Source organism: Puma concolor, chromosome A1 (assembly GCF_028749965.1).
Source record: "Puma concolor isolate L17-30 chromosome A1, mPumCon1.1.hap2, whole genome shotgun sequence".
NCBI lineage: Eukaryota > Metazoa > Chordata > Mammalia > Carnivora > Felidae > Puma > Puma concolor.
The window spans coordinates 113475200-113491458 of NC_141667.1; the positions used below are offsets into that span (position 1 = coordinate 113475200).

The 16259-nt window shown below is 37.8% G+C and overlaps 1 protein-coding gene across 11 annotated transcripts in view; it reads left to right on the forward strand.

Moving 5' to 3' along the window:
- The window catches only part of PDE4D (phosphodiesterase 4D), a 1391688-nt gene that overhangs the window by 1171924 nt on the left and 203505 nt on the right, over window positions 1-16259 (forward strand). For all 11 annotated transcript variants that reach the window (XM_086700391.1, XM_086700383.1, XM_086700378.1 and 8 more), the window contains one exon: window positions 471-662. In XM_086700391.1, coding sequence (XP_086556517.1) covers window positions 471-662 — 192 coding nt within the window. The remainder of the gene's footprint in view (window positions 1-470; window positions 663-16259) is intronic.

Here is a 16259-nt window from a genome sequence, read left to right on the forward strand (position 1 = left end):
ATGTTGGCATTGGGGATGGAGGGAAGTGGATACAGCAGAAATTTGTGACTGGATGGGCATAGACAGGAGGGAGAGAAAGCCCAGGCTTGGGGAAGCAGTGGTATTAGGCAATATAATGGGAACTTGTTGAATTGAACCCAAGTAGTTAGAGAATTACTGTGTATTTCTTCTTTTCCTAAAAGAAACTTAGTAGAACTATTCTTAGTAGAATGGCTTTTTAACTTAAGTTTACAGAAACCTGTGTCTTGTATCTGGCCAGTTAACAAAAGTACCCAAAACTTAAAGAAGACAATAATATGAAGTCAGTGTATTTTTTTTTTTTACCTTTGTGTTTTTTAATGTTATCATTTTTAACAGTTGGAATCAGCTGTGAATGTTCCCACTGTCACTTCCTAAACCAGAATCTCCCTTTACCACCATATCAACATGCAAGTGTTCATGGCAGTGTTATTCCTCTCCTTCTTTCACAGTTTTGATGTGGACAATGGCACATCTGCGGGACGGAGTCCCTTGGATCCCATGACCAGCCCGGGATCTGGGCTAATTCTCCAAGCAAACTTCGTCCACAGTCAACGTCGGGAGTCCTTTCTGTATCGATCCGACAGCGATTATGACCTGTCTCCAAAGTCTATGTCCCGGAACTCCTCCATTGCCAGTGATATGTAAGTATAATGATGAACAAAGGGCAGAGGGAACTTCTATAGGAAATCAAGTACATTTATTTGGTCAGTTGATGATCTAATAAAACCAATGACATTTGTTCAACTGCATCATTCTCTATGTTAGAAAGAACAGTGAGTAAAATTATACAAGCTGGAAATAAATTGTAGATTTACCTTGAGTACCCTGTCTCTCTTGAAAAGAAACATGTATTTTCCCAGAGAGTACATTGTCTGAGAAAAGTGAGAAATAGAATTTAAATGGAAACATTTATACTTAAAACATTAGCTTATATTCATGTAGAAACTGACTTTTAGCTACCTAGCCACATGAACATTCATAATATTTCAAAGTGCTTTAAACTCAGTTTGAGAATCTTGAGATATTAGAATGAATAGCACTTTTAACATATCCCAGTTGATGTACCATACGGATGTTTGCACTGGTCTGCCATATCATTGGAGAGATCTTGGGAGGGCTTTGCTAAAATTAAACCATTTAAAAAATTAATGTTTATTTATATTTGAGAGAGAGAGAGAGAGAGAGAGAGAGAGAGAGAGAGAGAGTAGGGGAGAGAGATGGAGACAGAATCTGCAGCTGACTCCAGACTGCAGGCTGCGAGCTGTCAGCATAGAGACCAATGCAGGGCTCGAACTCGAGCAGTGAAATCATAATCTGAGCCGAAGTCAGATGCTTAACAGACTGAGCCACCCAGGAGCCCCTAAAATTAAACCATTTTTGGAATATTAATCACCAGAGGCAAGCGCTTAAAACATCAGACAGATCTGAATATCATTTAAGACACTGCACAGCTTGGAAAATGGTTAAAACTGATAAGCACATTTGCAGATCATATACGTCATTAGCTCATTTTCTCAGAACATTCCATTTTTGTGTTTACTGTAGTGTTCATTAGTTTTCTAATTTCTGGAGGTTTCTAAATAGGACTTGTGCTGTCATTTGTAATTCTGCCTCTGTATAGAGTCGATTTCCTCTGCATCTGGAGATTTATCCAGTAACACTCACCATCTTTCATGACACTATCTCAAAAACTCGATACAGGTTGCAATTCCTTGTACAGGAGTTAGATGATATGGAGTCTGTGAGGGTTCAGTGATATTCCTGGCATGGTTACAGGTTATCAAGGTAGCTTTATAGGTCTAAGTGAGGTCCTAGAAGTGAAATTGTGCTTTACCCATTTTTCGCAAGTATCGTTCCGGTTGCCATTTTATTAATAGTTGTTAGATGATAATACTGCATTCCTTCCAACTAAATTGCAATCATTTTTTTAAAGTTTATTTATTTTCAGAGAGAGAGAGGACATATGTGTATGAGCAGGGAAGGGGCAGAGAGAGAGGGGTGAGAAAGAGAGAGAGAGAATCCTAAACAGGCTTCATGCTGTCAGTACAGAGCCTAATGTGAGACTCAAACTCACAAACTGTGAGATCATGACCTGAGCCGAGATCAAGAGTTGGATGCTTAACTGACTGAGCTACTCAGTCACCCCTAAACTGCAATTATTTTGATTCAAATACTGAATTATTAAACTCCTATTTAGTAGCTGTCTTTGTTTGAAGCACTGCAGGATATACAAGAAAACTGTAAGACAGGGTTCTTGACCCCAGTTAACTAATAACCTTATGGAATGACAGGTCTCAGATCTAATAATTACTGGAAAAGATAGCATGTAAGCCCTAATGTGTGTCCTTGTGAGCTATAGGTAACGGTACTTCACCACCTACCTTTATGCATAGGTCTGCACCATCTTTCCAGAAATATTCAGTTTCCTTTTGTTTTTCTCTGCCCTTTTGGCAATGAAACTTTTTCAGTAAGTTCTAGGTCTCCCTATCCTTCTGCCCCTATCCCACAGATCTACATTTCCTTACCATGTTATATTGCCTCAGTATTCTGAAATCTATCTTCCATTCATATTGACCTCAGAAAATCCATTTATTTAAGTAATATTTGTCAGTCACCCACAGAGTGGAAGGAAGACGCCAATTATTAGAGGAAACACAAGGTGTGTCTCATCCCCTGGCCTTCATCACTCTTGGGTCCTCTCTTCCCTCCTGCTCACAGACGTCTTCTTCACCAACATCTTGTATCACACTGCAACATACTTCCCCAAAGTATAGCTCCTGACCTGTGGTCTGTGCTTTGGAAAACCCTTTTGTATATGGGTTCAACTATCAGCTTTCATCGGATGACTTCTCAGTATCTCTGGCCCTGCAATCTCAGTTGAGCTCAAGATCTCTAGCACTTACATGTTTTCTGGAAATGTGTACTCTGTTATTCAGCTGTACCTGACAGTCCTTAATTAGTACATGTTCATTATTAACAAGTGAGCTCTAGGTCTATACCACTATTGCCTTCTGGAAATTTATGCTTTCTTGTTCAACTGTTACCCTCATGATTAATACATATCTGTCATTAATTCATTGTAAAATGTAGACATGCCAAAACAACTTCCTTTTCCCAATGACCCTATTTCTATGATATTTTTGTCCCATTTTCTCATATTTGAAATTCAAGACATTTGTTTATTCATTCACCCATCATAAAAATACTTATTGAGCAAATATAGTGTATTCAAAGCTGCCAATCTGCAGATAGTGGGAGGGTTGACATTTTAGACCAGTAAAATAAAATATGGTCAGCATCATCCTTGAGGCATTCACAAAACTGTGGGAGCAGAGAGAAGGGAAGGACCTTTTGACAGTTAGGGAAAGCCAGGCTAATGGTGGTAATATTTGCATAATGTTAGACATAGAAAAATCATGGCTCCATTAAAAAATAACAATCTGGTTGATGTGAATAGTGAAATGTGACAGGAGGGAAAGAAGACGTGAATACAGTCTATGGGGCCTGATAGTTTTTAGGTGAGATTCAACACACTTACATTCTTTTTATTGCTTCTGATTACTCTATTGTTAAGTGATTATATAGGGGTGAAGTGACCACAGGGAAGTAGATCATGCTGAAATTCGTAGAAACAAAGTAGGTTAAGTATGTTGCAGGCTCAGTCAAGAAAGTGGGGGTGGGATGACGAAGTTGGTTCAGAGGCAGGAGGATTACAAAATAGCACGCGTGCGTGCGTGCATGTGTGTGTGTTGGGGGACAGCCAGTGGATAGAGAGTCAAAAAGAATGCTGAAGTTTTCATCCTGAACAAGTAAATGAGTGGTGATGTTGACATAAGGAACACAGGATGGAGAGTAGACAATGTAATGGCAAATAATGGAAGATGAATTTGGCTCTTATATTGTGAGGATAAAACTCTAAGGGAAACAAGACTATAGTGAAAGGACAAGGACAGAGAGCAGAAACAACTCTCCGGAGGATGAGAAGAAATGAGAAGAACCAATTACTTTCTGTAATTGCTAGGTTTGTGTTGACAGCTGAGTGAGGATAACAGAATTAGAAGCCCAGTGGGTTGAGGAGTGAACTGAAAGCCGAGGTATCAACAAATGTAGGCATCTCCTTCAAAGTCCATAAATTAAAGGGGGAGGGAGGAGTAAAGCTGCTTTAGGGAGAATTAGGTTCAAGGAAAATTTCTTGGAATTCAGGACAGGTGAACTGAGAGAAAGAGGAAGCATTAAATATGGAGCTGTAGCCACTGACAAAAATACAATGAGGAGCTCAAGTAAAGGGATTAACTTTGGCAAAGTGGTAGAGAAAAGTGATGTAATCTATTGTCTAAAATTTTAGTAAATTGATTTTTGAATACAAGTGCACAGATTGGTTCTCTTATACCCTCTAGTGTATTCTGGTAACGATTAAATATTCCATGCATTTTATGAAAAGCCTATATTTTATATTTACACTGTGTTTTTCTTTCTGAAGCAAACTATAAGGATGACCTAATTTTTCCCTGTACCTATGCAAGACATTTTTTTTTTAATCTGATTGGGTTTATGTAAGATTGACAAATTTAATCAGGCCTTGATGCAACTCTATAAATTTTTGAAAAGTAATGTCTTGACACGTTCAGCTTTTTTTCATTCCCCCTGGATATTTACATTGGAGCAATAAAGTGGCAGACTGCTGGAAAGCATACTTTCCCCTAGGGAGATCAAGTTTCTCAGAGAAGCAAGGTGAATAGAATAAATAATCACCAGGGCAGCTGGATGGCTCAATTGGTTAAGCTTCCAACTTGGGCTCGGGTCATGATTTCCAGTCCACATGAGTTCAAGCCCTTATGTCGGGCTCTGCGCTGACAGCTCAGAGCCTGGAGCCTGCTTCATATTCTGTGTCTCCCTTTCTCTCTACCCCTTTCCTGCTCGCACTCTGTTTCTCTCTCTCTTTCAAAATAAATAAACATTAAAATTTTTTTTAGTTTAAAATACAGAATAAATAATCACCATTTTAGTCATTAATCTGACAGTACCTATATCTTCTACACGTAAAGGATTATGCCTTCTCTTCACTTGACTCCACAAGTAGCCATATGTAAGCCTCCATTTTCTTATCTTACCTAGTTCATGATAATACTGAGAATATTATTCAGTGTCTATAATTCAACTGTACTTTATAGGGAATGATACCATCACATATTTTAATCACTTTTGATGATTTTATATTTATCGTTCTAGTTAAGCATATCCATTGAGAAAACCCCTTAGAAACTTCAAATTCAAACAGTACCATTGAAGGTCTGTGATTACCTATGTGAATGAGATGTTTGGGAAAACCTTTAAATGCTCTTTAAGTTGAAATATAATTGTTTAATTTATTGAGAAAGTGAGAAGAAAAATCATTACTTCCTAATAGACAGGACATCATCATTTTATCTTCTATAAATAGATCCTAGTGAAACAGTGGAGACAATAGGGAGAAATTAAGACTAATAATGGTCATAATGGTGATCATAGCACATGTTGCCTGTGTATGTCACCCTTTACTTTTGTAAGTATTTTCACGTCTGCAACCTCATTTGATGCTTTTAATAGCCCTATGGATAGGAACATCATTACACCAATTTATAAATGAGGGATCCAAGGTCCTCAGAGCTTAAACTTTTTTAAAGCTACAACAAAAATTTTAATCATCTCTAGAGCATTTTTTTGAAAATGCCGTTATAAACAAAGTGCTGTGAACTATTGTAGCAGAATCTGCTGTGAAACAGAAGTCACTGTTAACCAAATTCCTTTGACCCAATGGATTATTTGGCATTATGAAAATTTGTTTTTTAATTATATTTTAAGAATAAAATTAAGTAAAAGCTCAAATAAGTCAAAAGAAGTAATAAAGAAAATATGTGACTGACTCTTGGAAAATACATACAATTCTATAGGACAAGGCTAAATTTAGCATCTAAAAAATAAGCTTATATAAGGCAAAAGTGAAGTTTCTGGCAGCTTCTGCTCAGAAGGCTACCACATAGTTTGGTCAATGTGTCCCCATTAGCAAGAATAATAAGAAAGAGTAAAATTTTAAAGCACCAGCATAAGTACAGTAGAGAAATAAATACGTGAAAAGTAAATTTAAACTACCATTAATCATAAAAGGTATTTTATAAAAATAGGAAAAACTACATAACACAAGATTGCTGTCATGAAGAAACAAGCAGAAAATTACAGAATAAATGAATAATTACATAAAATGTATGCAGCTTTTTCCCTCTTAAAGTTCTCCAAAATGCATTTAACCTTGTTTATCCTTCTGAATTACAGTGATTTCTCTTGTTGCACTTCCTCCAGTCATACAATGTTGTTTATATTTGCAAATACACGGATATCCCAGGAAATTTAACGGGAGAATTATCAGTGTCAAGACAAATAGAATTTAGTAACAAAACTATGAGTTTATTGAATACACGGTGCCTGTCAAACCACTTCACTTGAAAAGTTTTTCAGTTCACCTCTTGCCCCAATCTTCTGCCATATAAACATTAACGTACAGAACCAGAGGCAATCCAAGTAGCTCTTTATCCATACTTACATACTTACAGCTACAGAATATGGGGGAAAGGTGCAGAAGAGGGAAGGAGAAGGAGGTGAGTAGACTCAATATACCACGGAAAATGGGGGCACACTTGTCAGTCTAGGTCCTTAGTCCCCATCATCCCATAAAAGTATAGGGCCACATTGATCATGTCTTTGGAGTGCCGCAGCACTCTGGACATCCAGCACTTCTGGACATTCTCCCAGCGAATTGACATGATCTCGCACCCCTTGTCTCAAATTGCTACCCCCTCAGCACCTCTTGAGCCTTTAGTAGTTAGCAACTGCCTCACCAACTCTTGAGCCTCGATTGTGAATTTTCAGTCCTAGCCATTCTTGGCCCCTTCTTGAGTAGAAGGATGCTGTTGCCTCTAGTCCTGAGTTTGAAAAAGGAAAGGATGATTGTTTACATTTCTATTCATTTCTCCTGTTACAGGTTACATTATTCTTCCTTGGTCTTCTTACTAGGGTATCTCTAACAAGAAAAAGAAAAAGATACGTTATTATACCATTGAGTCCATCTCCTTTCTAACCTTCATTTACCCTTCGAGAGTCCTCTGGAATTAAGCACAGAAAGGTATAATGGCCACATAATTCCTGCCCTAATTCCTGAGTTTTCTTGACTGAGGTGTCCTCACCCTTTGTCTATGGTATGAGAGTAAGGAGACCAGGGCCATGTTTTCATTGCCAAAACGTGGGCTGCATGCAGTACCCTGGGGCACTGCAGAGAAGTCACATGGCTGCCTGGGGTATTTTAAAGGAAACATTGTAACATCTGTCAGTCACCTGGGGAACCAATAGCTAGACTTAGTTCCCAGTTTCAACTTTAGGTCATTATTTTTTCTTTCTGTGATACCTTATCTTTGCAAAACTGAACTTTTGATGATTGCTGTGATCAAAAGCAAGTACTACACAAAAGTTAATGTGGAACAGAAAATGAGGGAGACATCATCCAATCTTATTCCAAAGTGAGAAGTTGTGGGGTCCTCAATAAGTGCTAAACTGCCGTGACAAAACCTTATTCAATAGTTTGGACCTAAATACTTAATATTTGTAGCTATTCATTATTTCTTTTGGCCAGCGATTGCCATAAACAATTACTGAGAACTAAGAGTGTCGTGAACTGAGAAAGTCTGAGAACCTCTGTGTTAGAGTGATTGTACATGTCCTTAGGATTGGAGTTAAATCAAATCTCTGGGTGAAGAGAGATTTGGTTAAGAGAAAGAAAAAACGACTCTACAGATGTGAAGCCATGAACTTCTTGAGCTCTAGAGTAGAGAATTTGTTCCATTTCTAGTTATGTTAGGACCCCAGGTAGACAAAAACCTTTGATTATTGTCAAAAGCAATGTTATTTTGATAATGAGCCAGACAAACCATACTTTTTCTTCCATTCCCTGTGGGTTGGCCACTATTACTATTATCATTGTAGAATATTGATGCAGACACTAACACTAGCCATTAAATACCAAGAAGCCTGTTGGCAGACTATTCTTAGGTCGTAGAATACCTTTTTTTGCTACATTGTTTTTTTCTTCTCTATTTTTTTTATAATTCCACTTCTTTGTCTAGTCACTGAGGTCATTTTACATCTGCCTCAAGAGACCAAAACAACAACAAGAAAAAAAAAAAACTACACCAAAAATAAGAATTCCATGAATGGTAAAAACAATATTTGTAAAGTAGTTAAACATACTTCTTGCGTCTTTGAATTAAGGAATTAAAAATACCAGCCAAGTACACATTTTATTTCTTTCTAATCTCATACTTTTAAAAAATTATAAAAAGGAAGTTCTAATGTTCTGACATTTTAAGTGATCATGTCTATTGATGCCATAGAGTAAAAATAAAGAGTTGATTTTAATGCATTACTCCAGCAAGATGGTGTGAGCATGTTTAGGTAACAAATGAATTAAGTTATTTGTTCAAATAGGCTTTGATTATCAGTGCCAAATAATAGATATATCTTGAGGTCTTAGGGGAAATGGGAAAATAAGTATTAGTTTTGACAGGTCCTTAAAGCAGGGGAAAACAGAAATAGAGAATGACCAAACATTAAAAACTCATTATTTCGGGGCGCCTGGGTGGCGCAGTCGGTTAAGCGTCCGACTTCAGCCAGGTCACGATCTCGCGGTCCGTGAGTTCGAGCCCCGCGTCGGGCTCTGGGCTGATGGCTCAGAGCCTGGAGCCTGTTTCCGATTCTGTGTCTCCCTCTCTCTCTGCCCCTCCCCCGTTCATGCTCTGTCTCTCTCTGTCCCAAAAATAAATAAATGTTGAAAAAATTTTAAAAACTCATTATTTCTGTGATTAGATTCCTGCAATCTATTACATCTTCAGGGGAATTTGCCCTAATATTTAGTGTGCCATTTTCCTTTCTGAATTTTCTTCATATCCTGTACATTCCTCAGTTGTTTGGACTCTAGTTTTAACTGTGTGGCAGGGGGGAAGGGGGCACAGGGAAGAAACATAAAGATAGTCACCCAAGTGTTCTTCAGCTCCAATACCTAGAAGAAAAGGGTCTATGAGAATGAGCTGTTTAAACTTGTAAACATTTGATGATACAGCTATACTCTTACCTTAGACTTATTATTTAACAAAGGGTAACATCTACTTTAAAAAAAAAAGAGAAGAAAAGGTGCTTAAAATAAAAGTGATCACCCCACAATTCTGTGAGTCATCAGACTCCTGCTGGAGAGTTAACTTGAATCAACCTCAGTCATGGAGGAGCCAGCTTATTTTTCAGTGTGTACAAAGAACACAATCCCTCGGAGCAATCTGTGAGTAGAATTAACTAAAATTAGGAAATTTTTAAAACCATGTTCAATAAGAAAAATGAGCACTGTAGCCTGTCCAGCACTGTCAGTGCTGAGTGGCCCCAGGTGAGTGACTTGGGTGGAAATTATTGGCTCCTGTCTCTTGATTGGTCAGGGGCAGGTGGCCATTACAAAAGAGGTTCTATCTAGTTCTGTCAGTGTGGACACCGGGCCTGAGGGATCTCATTGGTTTCCTTTCCCCCATGTTCATTCCTCTGTGTATTAAGGAGGACTAAAATAAAAACCATGCTCCAGTGTATTCAAAAATGGAATTTTCTGAATTTTAAATTTTGGTGATGGGTGGTAGGAATGGGCAGTTGGTGACAGGCTGGGAGAAAGAAGACAGTCCATTCCTGACGGAAGTGCCACGTCCGTGTCTTCTACCATTTTCCAAGTAAAGGACTGTGTTAATTGCCTGCATTTTTAGTTCAGAGTGAAATGTTTTTCCTCATTCAGCAAATATTGACAGTGGCTATTCCATGCCAGGGTATTGTTTGAAGATACCATAGGCCCACGGAAACAAGAGAAAAATTTTGTTTGGATCGTGCATTCCTGTCACTTATTTTTTATTAATTCTAGGTAGAAAAGGAGACTTTCCCAGTCAATATTAAGATTCCTATATATCCCTGTTTCACTTACATATCAGTCACTTTAAATATTTATTTTGCTTACCAGTCTTAGATCCTTAGTGAATTATTCTCCATGTCTTCTGTACTGTTATCTGAGCCATATAAAGTAATCATAGTCCTAGAACATTTATGGGATGTGTTTCTTGAGATAAGATGTACTAGGGAGTATGAGTAACTCATTCCCACTAAATCCCTGCAATATGAAGCATTTAAAGGTATAGTATTACAAAAGTGGACAAAGGAAGCCTTTAACGAGACCCATGGTTTTTCTTCAGGGAAAAAAAAAAACAAAAAAACAGGTAAAGAACATCAGACACTGGACTTTGCTATTAGATTTCTGGCACCTTGCTGTGTACCACAGGTTAGATTTGCTGTAGAAATAGCACAATGATTCCACCTGCCAGTACAATTTCTCTTTGGTTTTGTGTCAGGTTTCCATTAACTGTCTTGAGATTTCAGGGGTTTTCTTAACCCTGGACAAAGAAAAGTGTGTTGTCATTAATGACTGGACAATTTATGTCTAGACATATGTAAGCTTTCAGTTTCTGTAACTTCTCACTGGAAGTGACAAGTTAAAAACAGGAGGAGAGGGGCGCCTGGGTGGCTCAGTCGGTTGAGCGTCCGACTTCGGCTCAGGTCATGATCTCGCGGTCCGTGAGTTCGAGCCCCGCATCAGGCTCTGTGCTGACAGCTCAGAGCCTGGAGCCTGTTTCGGATTCTGTGTCTCCCTCTCTCTCTGACCCTCCCCTGTCCATGCTGTGTCTCTCTCTGTCTCAAAAATAAACGTTAAAAAAATTTTTTTAAAGCAGGAGGAGAGAATAGCTGCTTGCCTCTCTGAAAATGCGGGAGGCTGCACTGTCACAGAGAATCATTTAAGCAGTTCAGTGGACAACATTGTCTCCTAGTAAATGGTTACGAATGGTCCCCAAACCAAGACCTTTCAGTTCATTGTTTCACTCCCAAGGAGAACAAGGCTATATGCAGATCTCATGTTTCCTTGTCTCAATGTCCAATCCTGGTTTTGCATCTTTGAAAACTTCAAACTGAATTTGTTCTGTGCACCAGGGCCAGCTTGTTTGTTTGGCTTGTTATTTTTTGTTTCTCTGTTTGATTGCTTTTTTTTTGCGGGGGGGGGATTGGAGGGGGTTGCTAGAAAAGTCAGAAAACAAGCATTATGATTTATGTGCTCTCTAAAGATCCCTATGGCAATTTTTTTAACTGCATTGGAATAAAACTTTCATCTAATCATTATTATTTTCAATTATGAATACATTCCTACAGAAACTAAAAAGAAGGTAGTTGATAAAAAGAACTATTTTACATTAAATCATAGTTAGTTGCACATGTTGTCTTTTCATAGGTATTCTTTGTGTTCAGTCCATTGAGTTTCTATTCATTTATTTCACCTACTGTAGAGATGAGGCAAAATTTCTAACACATGTTTCACTATTTTTTGGTTTCACTTGTTTGCTTTGCATTTGTTTATAGGTAGCCCGTTTTATACTATTTATCTAGGGAGGAGATTTGATGTTTCCCAGACAGACAACTTGTCTAGAATCCAGTTCTCCAAACACAGGAGCACTTTGCAAATGTTCAAAGATTCGTGAACAGACCTTGCAGTCATCAGTTTAAGTTTGGTATATTCACAAGGTCTACCATGTTTCCTCCTTTGTGGCTAAGCTTCAGTAGACTCTGAGGAGTGAAGCACATACCTTTAGTTTTTGACAAGTATTTGATACATGCTTAGAAGTATACAGATAGGAATATGTTCTTAAAAATGTCCTGGCATCTGAGACACCTGGGTGGCTCAGTGAGTTAAGCATCTGACTCTTAATTTCAGCTCACGTCATGATCTCACAGTTCCTGAGATCGAGCCCCGCATGGGGCTCTGTGCTGACAGCACGGAGCCTGCTTGGGATCCTTTCTCTGCCTCTGTCTCTCTTAAAATAAATAAGCATTTAAAAAAATTGCTTGGCATCTGGATAGTCCTTATAATTGATAGAGAATTCTCCCATAAAATTTAATGCTTAATCCTCAAAACAATCATATTAAGAAAACTAGGAAAAATATCATTAGCTCAGTTTTAGAAATCACAAATTTCTGCCTAGAAATATTTTGCATGTGGTTGAGCACATCTGCATATGCATGCATACACACACACACACACACACACACACACACACACACACACCATGAATTACAGTCCAGGTATCTTGACCCTGAATATGATAATTTTGATCACCAGCTTTTGCTAGACCATTCCTTTGGTATTTGCTGGCAGGACAGCAGCCTCTAGATGAGACTATAATAAATAAGTAAAACAATTAAACTAAAATCTTTATTTCTCTTTAAGGGATGGAGAATCTTTTTTTCCCCCTCAACTCAGTTAATATACAGTGTAGTCTTGGCTTCAGGAATAGGCTGCCATGATTCATTATTTACATATAACACAAGTGCTCATCCCAACAAGTGCCCTCCTTAATGCCCATCACCCATTTAACCCACCCCCTCAACCCTCAGTTTGTTCTCTGTATTTAAGAGTCTTTTATGGTTTGCTTTAAGGGATGGAGAATCCTGATGGGCATCTGGGAAAATTTTTTTGGCTGAGGGTCTTTGCCATTTGCCAATCAGGAATTTTTGTTATTTTAATGTATCAATGTTCTTTTGCCTCCAAGCTGAGAGTAGATTTTTATTATTATTCAGTTATATTAAAGATTGTCTTCCCTCAGAAGACTTGCAAGTGAAGTTTTCTACAGATTGCTCAAGAACTGCAGTGGTTAACATGATAATCATCAGCTATTATGATCTTCTCATATTTTAAATTAATTAAAATTAAATAAAACGTAAACTTCACCTTCTCGATTGCACTAGTCACATTTCAAGTCCTAAGTAGCCACATGTGGCTAGTAGATCCTGTATTGGATAACATGGATAGAGAATATTTAATAGTTCTGTCATTGCAGAAATTTCTGTTGGACCGTGCTATTTCAGAATCTGGAATATGTACTATTATGTGACTGCACAATAGTCTGAATCCACTCAAGCATGCAGAAGGCAGCATGGTGTGGTAGAAACTAAACAGCATTTTAAAGCCTGAGTTTAAGTCCAGCTACACTACACATTTCTATGTCTTGGGATTCCGTGACACAGTAAGATTTCAAAAACTACCTGGGAGGCTGACCCCCAGGTCAGCAACCACATGCTTTGCCATTTTGCCATGTAAATGACATTAATAAGAAAATCTTTATCAATATACACAATCATTTTATTTTTAAAAGGCATTTTCATTTCAATAAAAAAGGACATGACCTTGGAATGAAGGAGAGTTTTCAAAAGGAATGTGTTTGCCTTGTTCAAAACCCTACCCCATGGTCCATGTTTGCTCTCACTTTGACAAGGACCAATGAACATTCTGTTGGGCAAGCACCAGCTCTCGCCTTGGCGTTTGGAAACCACTGAAGTCTGCTGCTTGCCAAGGGCATGACCGCCACTGAGTTACTTAAGTTTCCCTGAGCCTACATCCTTATCTTAGAATGGGAATATGGGCATCCGATTAAGGCACAGTCTTCAGAATTAAATACTGTGTGCCAACAGAGCGCAGTGTCTGGCACATAGTAGGGATGCATAAGACGGTACTGCTTCTTACTTTTACTCTTACTCTTCTCTATGTGATCACACTGTTCTTTTTAATACACCGAATCTTTTTATCCCATGAAGATCTTTAAGAATTGTTGCATTAGCTCCCCATAAATCTTTCTTCCTAACCCATCCTGGAGAAAAACCAAGAGGGCAGGGCCACTGACGTTAAGAATGAGACTGTCAGATAAGATACATTCCTGTGAAAGAGGAACCTATTCCTAGAACACAAAGTGAGGGCACTTGTGAAAGCTTGCTGAGTCCTCAGCCCTCTCCTTCACTCCTCACCCTGCACAAAAGTCCCTATTCAAAACTATGATGGTAATTTGTGACATAAGCACTCTTGGAAGAATCCCTCCATTGTAGTGGCTTTTATTAAACAAAATAACTAATGTGCTTAGTGACTATAGCTATATACACTTTGTAACTTATTAAAATTGGAAAGTGGTTTGATGTATAATTATAAAAAAATTATAAAATTTAGAGATTTTAGGTTATCTTTTGTGCCATAGTATAGCTAACAAATTTGAGTTGATTTACTGGCATCATGTACCTTCTCTGATGATGCCCAGATTTTTGTTTTATGACAAATAAAGAGATTACACTTCAAACTAGAGAAGTTTTGCTTCTGTTGCATTAACTCCACTTCCATTTGCTTTATCATCAGGACATGTGATAACAGCAAGCCTGGGTCAAAAACTGAGGAGTTTTAAGAATTAGGGGAGTCAAATATCAGTCTCGTTTGTAATTCTTAAAATGTGAATAAGACGTGAGCAAATCATCTAAATTTCAGTAGACTAAGTGACTTCTAAGGTCATATCCATTTCTAATATTTTTTTACATTTATTTATTTTTGAGAAACAGAGTGAGACAAAGCATGAGCGGGGGAGGGGCAGAGAGAGAAGGAGACACAGAATCTGAAGCAGGCTCCAGGCTTTCAGCAAGAGGTCAGCACAGAGCCTGATACGGGGCTCGAACCCACAAACTGTGAGATCATGACCTGAGTCAAAGTCGGACGCTCAACCGACTGAGCCACCCAGGCACCCAGGTCATATCCATTTCTAGAGTTATATATTCAAGAATTTTTTTAATTTCAAGAATTTACTTTTTAGAGCAGTTTTAGTTTCATAGCAACATTAGGAGGAAGATACAGAAATTCCCCATATATGTCCTGCCCCACCCCAAATCGCAGGCTCTGTTATGTTTTAATCATATGAAATGAAACATTCCATAAAATATACTGTTTGCAGAGCAGATGTTCTTTAAAGAGTTTCTTTCTATTGCATTGTACAGGCAAAATAAGAAATTCTATTTATACTAATGAGGCTGGTGATGGGTTTTCTCGCCCAGTACTTTTTTCCGTTATTTGAAATACAGAAGGCAGAAGACCAACATACTTATGTAAAAGGAAAGAGAGCCTATAAAATTTCCCTAAGGATCACACACACACACACACACACACACACACACACACACACACATTTACATATATTTACATATATGCACATAAATGCCATCTCAAGAGGACTTTGTTACATACAGCATGCATACAGTCTTGCTACAATCTGAATATGGACATATGATATTCATCTATCAGCCAGAACCTGGTTAGAAACCAAAAATTATTTTACTTCATTGTATTTATTATTTCATTTCAGGGTGGAAGGACCTGCAAATCAGTAGGTGGGCAAAGTTTGTTTTGTAAGTCATTGATACTAATGGTTTCCATAAATGGAAAATGCACTAGAGGTTGGACATTGTTTTGAATGTGCTTCGGGCATTGATAAATATATTACAGACACAGATTTGCAGTATTTACTTGCAGACCCACCAAAGTCATACTGCCCAAATTTGAATCCTGGACTCATCACTCCATAGGCATGCATTTTTTGTCCTTCTTAGGCTTCCCTTTCCTCATCTACAAAAAGACTTTAATAAGAGACACTCAATGTGAAGTGCTTTACACAGTGCCTGGCACACAGTAGTCATTCAATGAATGTTAGTGGTCATTTCTGTTTTATAATAAGTATAATTCTTTGTGATTATTACCATTATTATTTATAATTTTGTTAGATCTTTGTACTCTTATTTTTTAATAATTATATTGAAAGCTCCATTTAAGAAAAAAATAGTAACATATTATAAGGGCCATCAGTGCTGAAACCAATAAGACATTGAGTTATTCTGTGGGGCATCAGGGTAAAGGTCTTCAGAACAAGTTATTACTCAAGTATATTAGGAAATTACAATTCAAGGGCAAAGAAAGGATTAAAAGCATATAAGATAGGCTGTTTCCTCAATAAACTTAAGAACTTGAATCGCCTCATTCACCTGTTTTTTATATTAGCTTATTTTTCTGTTAAAATTCAGGAAAGATCTGTAAGTTTGTTTTTCCTTTTTGTGCTGGTATGAGGTATAAACACCAAGGTGCTCTTCAAATGGGGTAAACATTCCAACTTGATGACTGGTAACTATAGTTCACATTAGCAAAAAAACATCAAAGCTAGATATGCAAATACCCACAAACGTGGCTTGGAGTTTGATAGTGAAAAAAGAAATTGGAACATACTACCTTATACAGT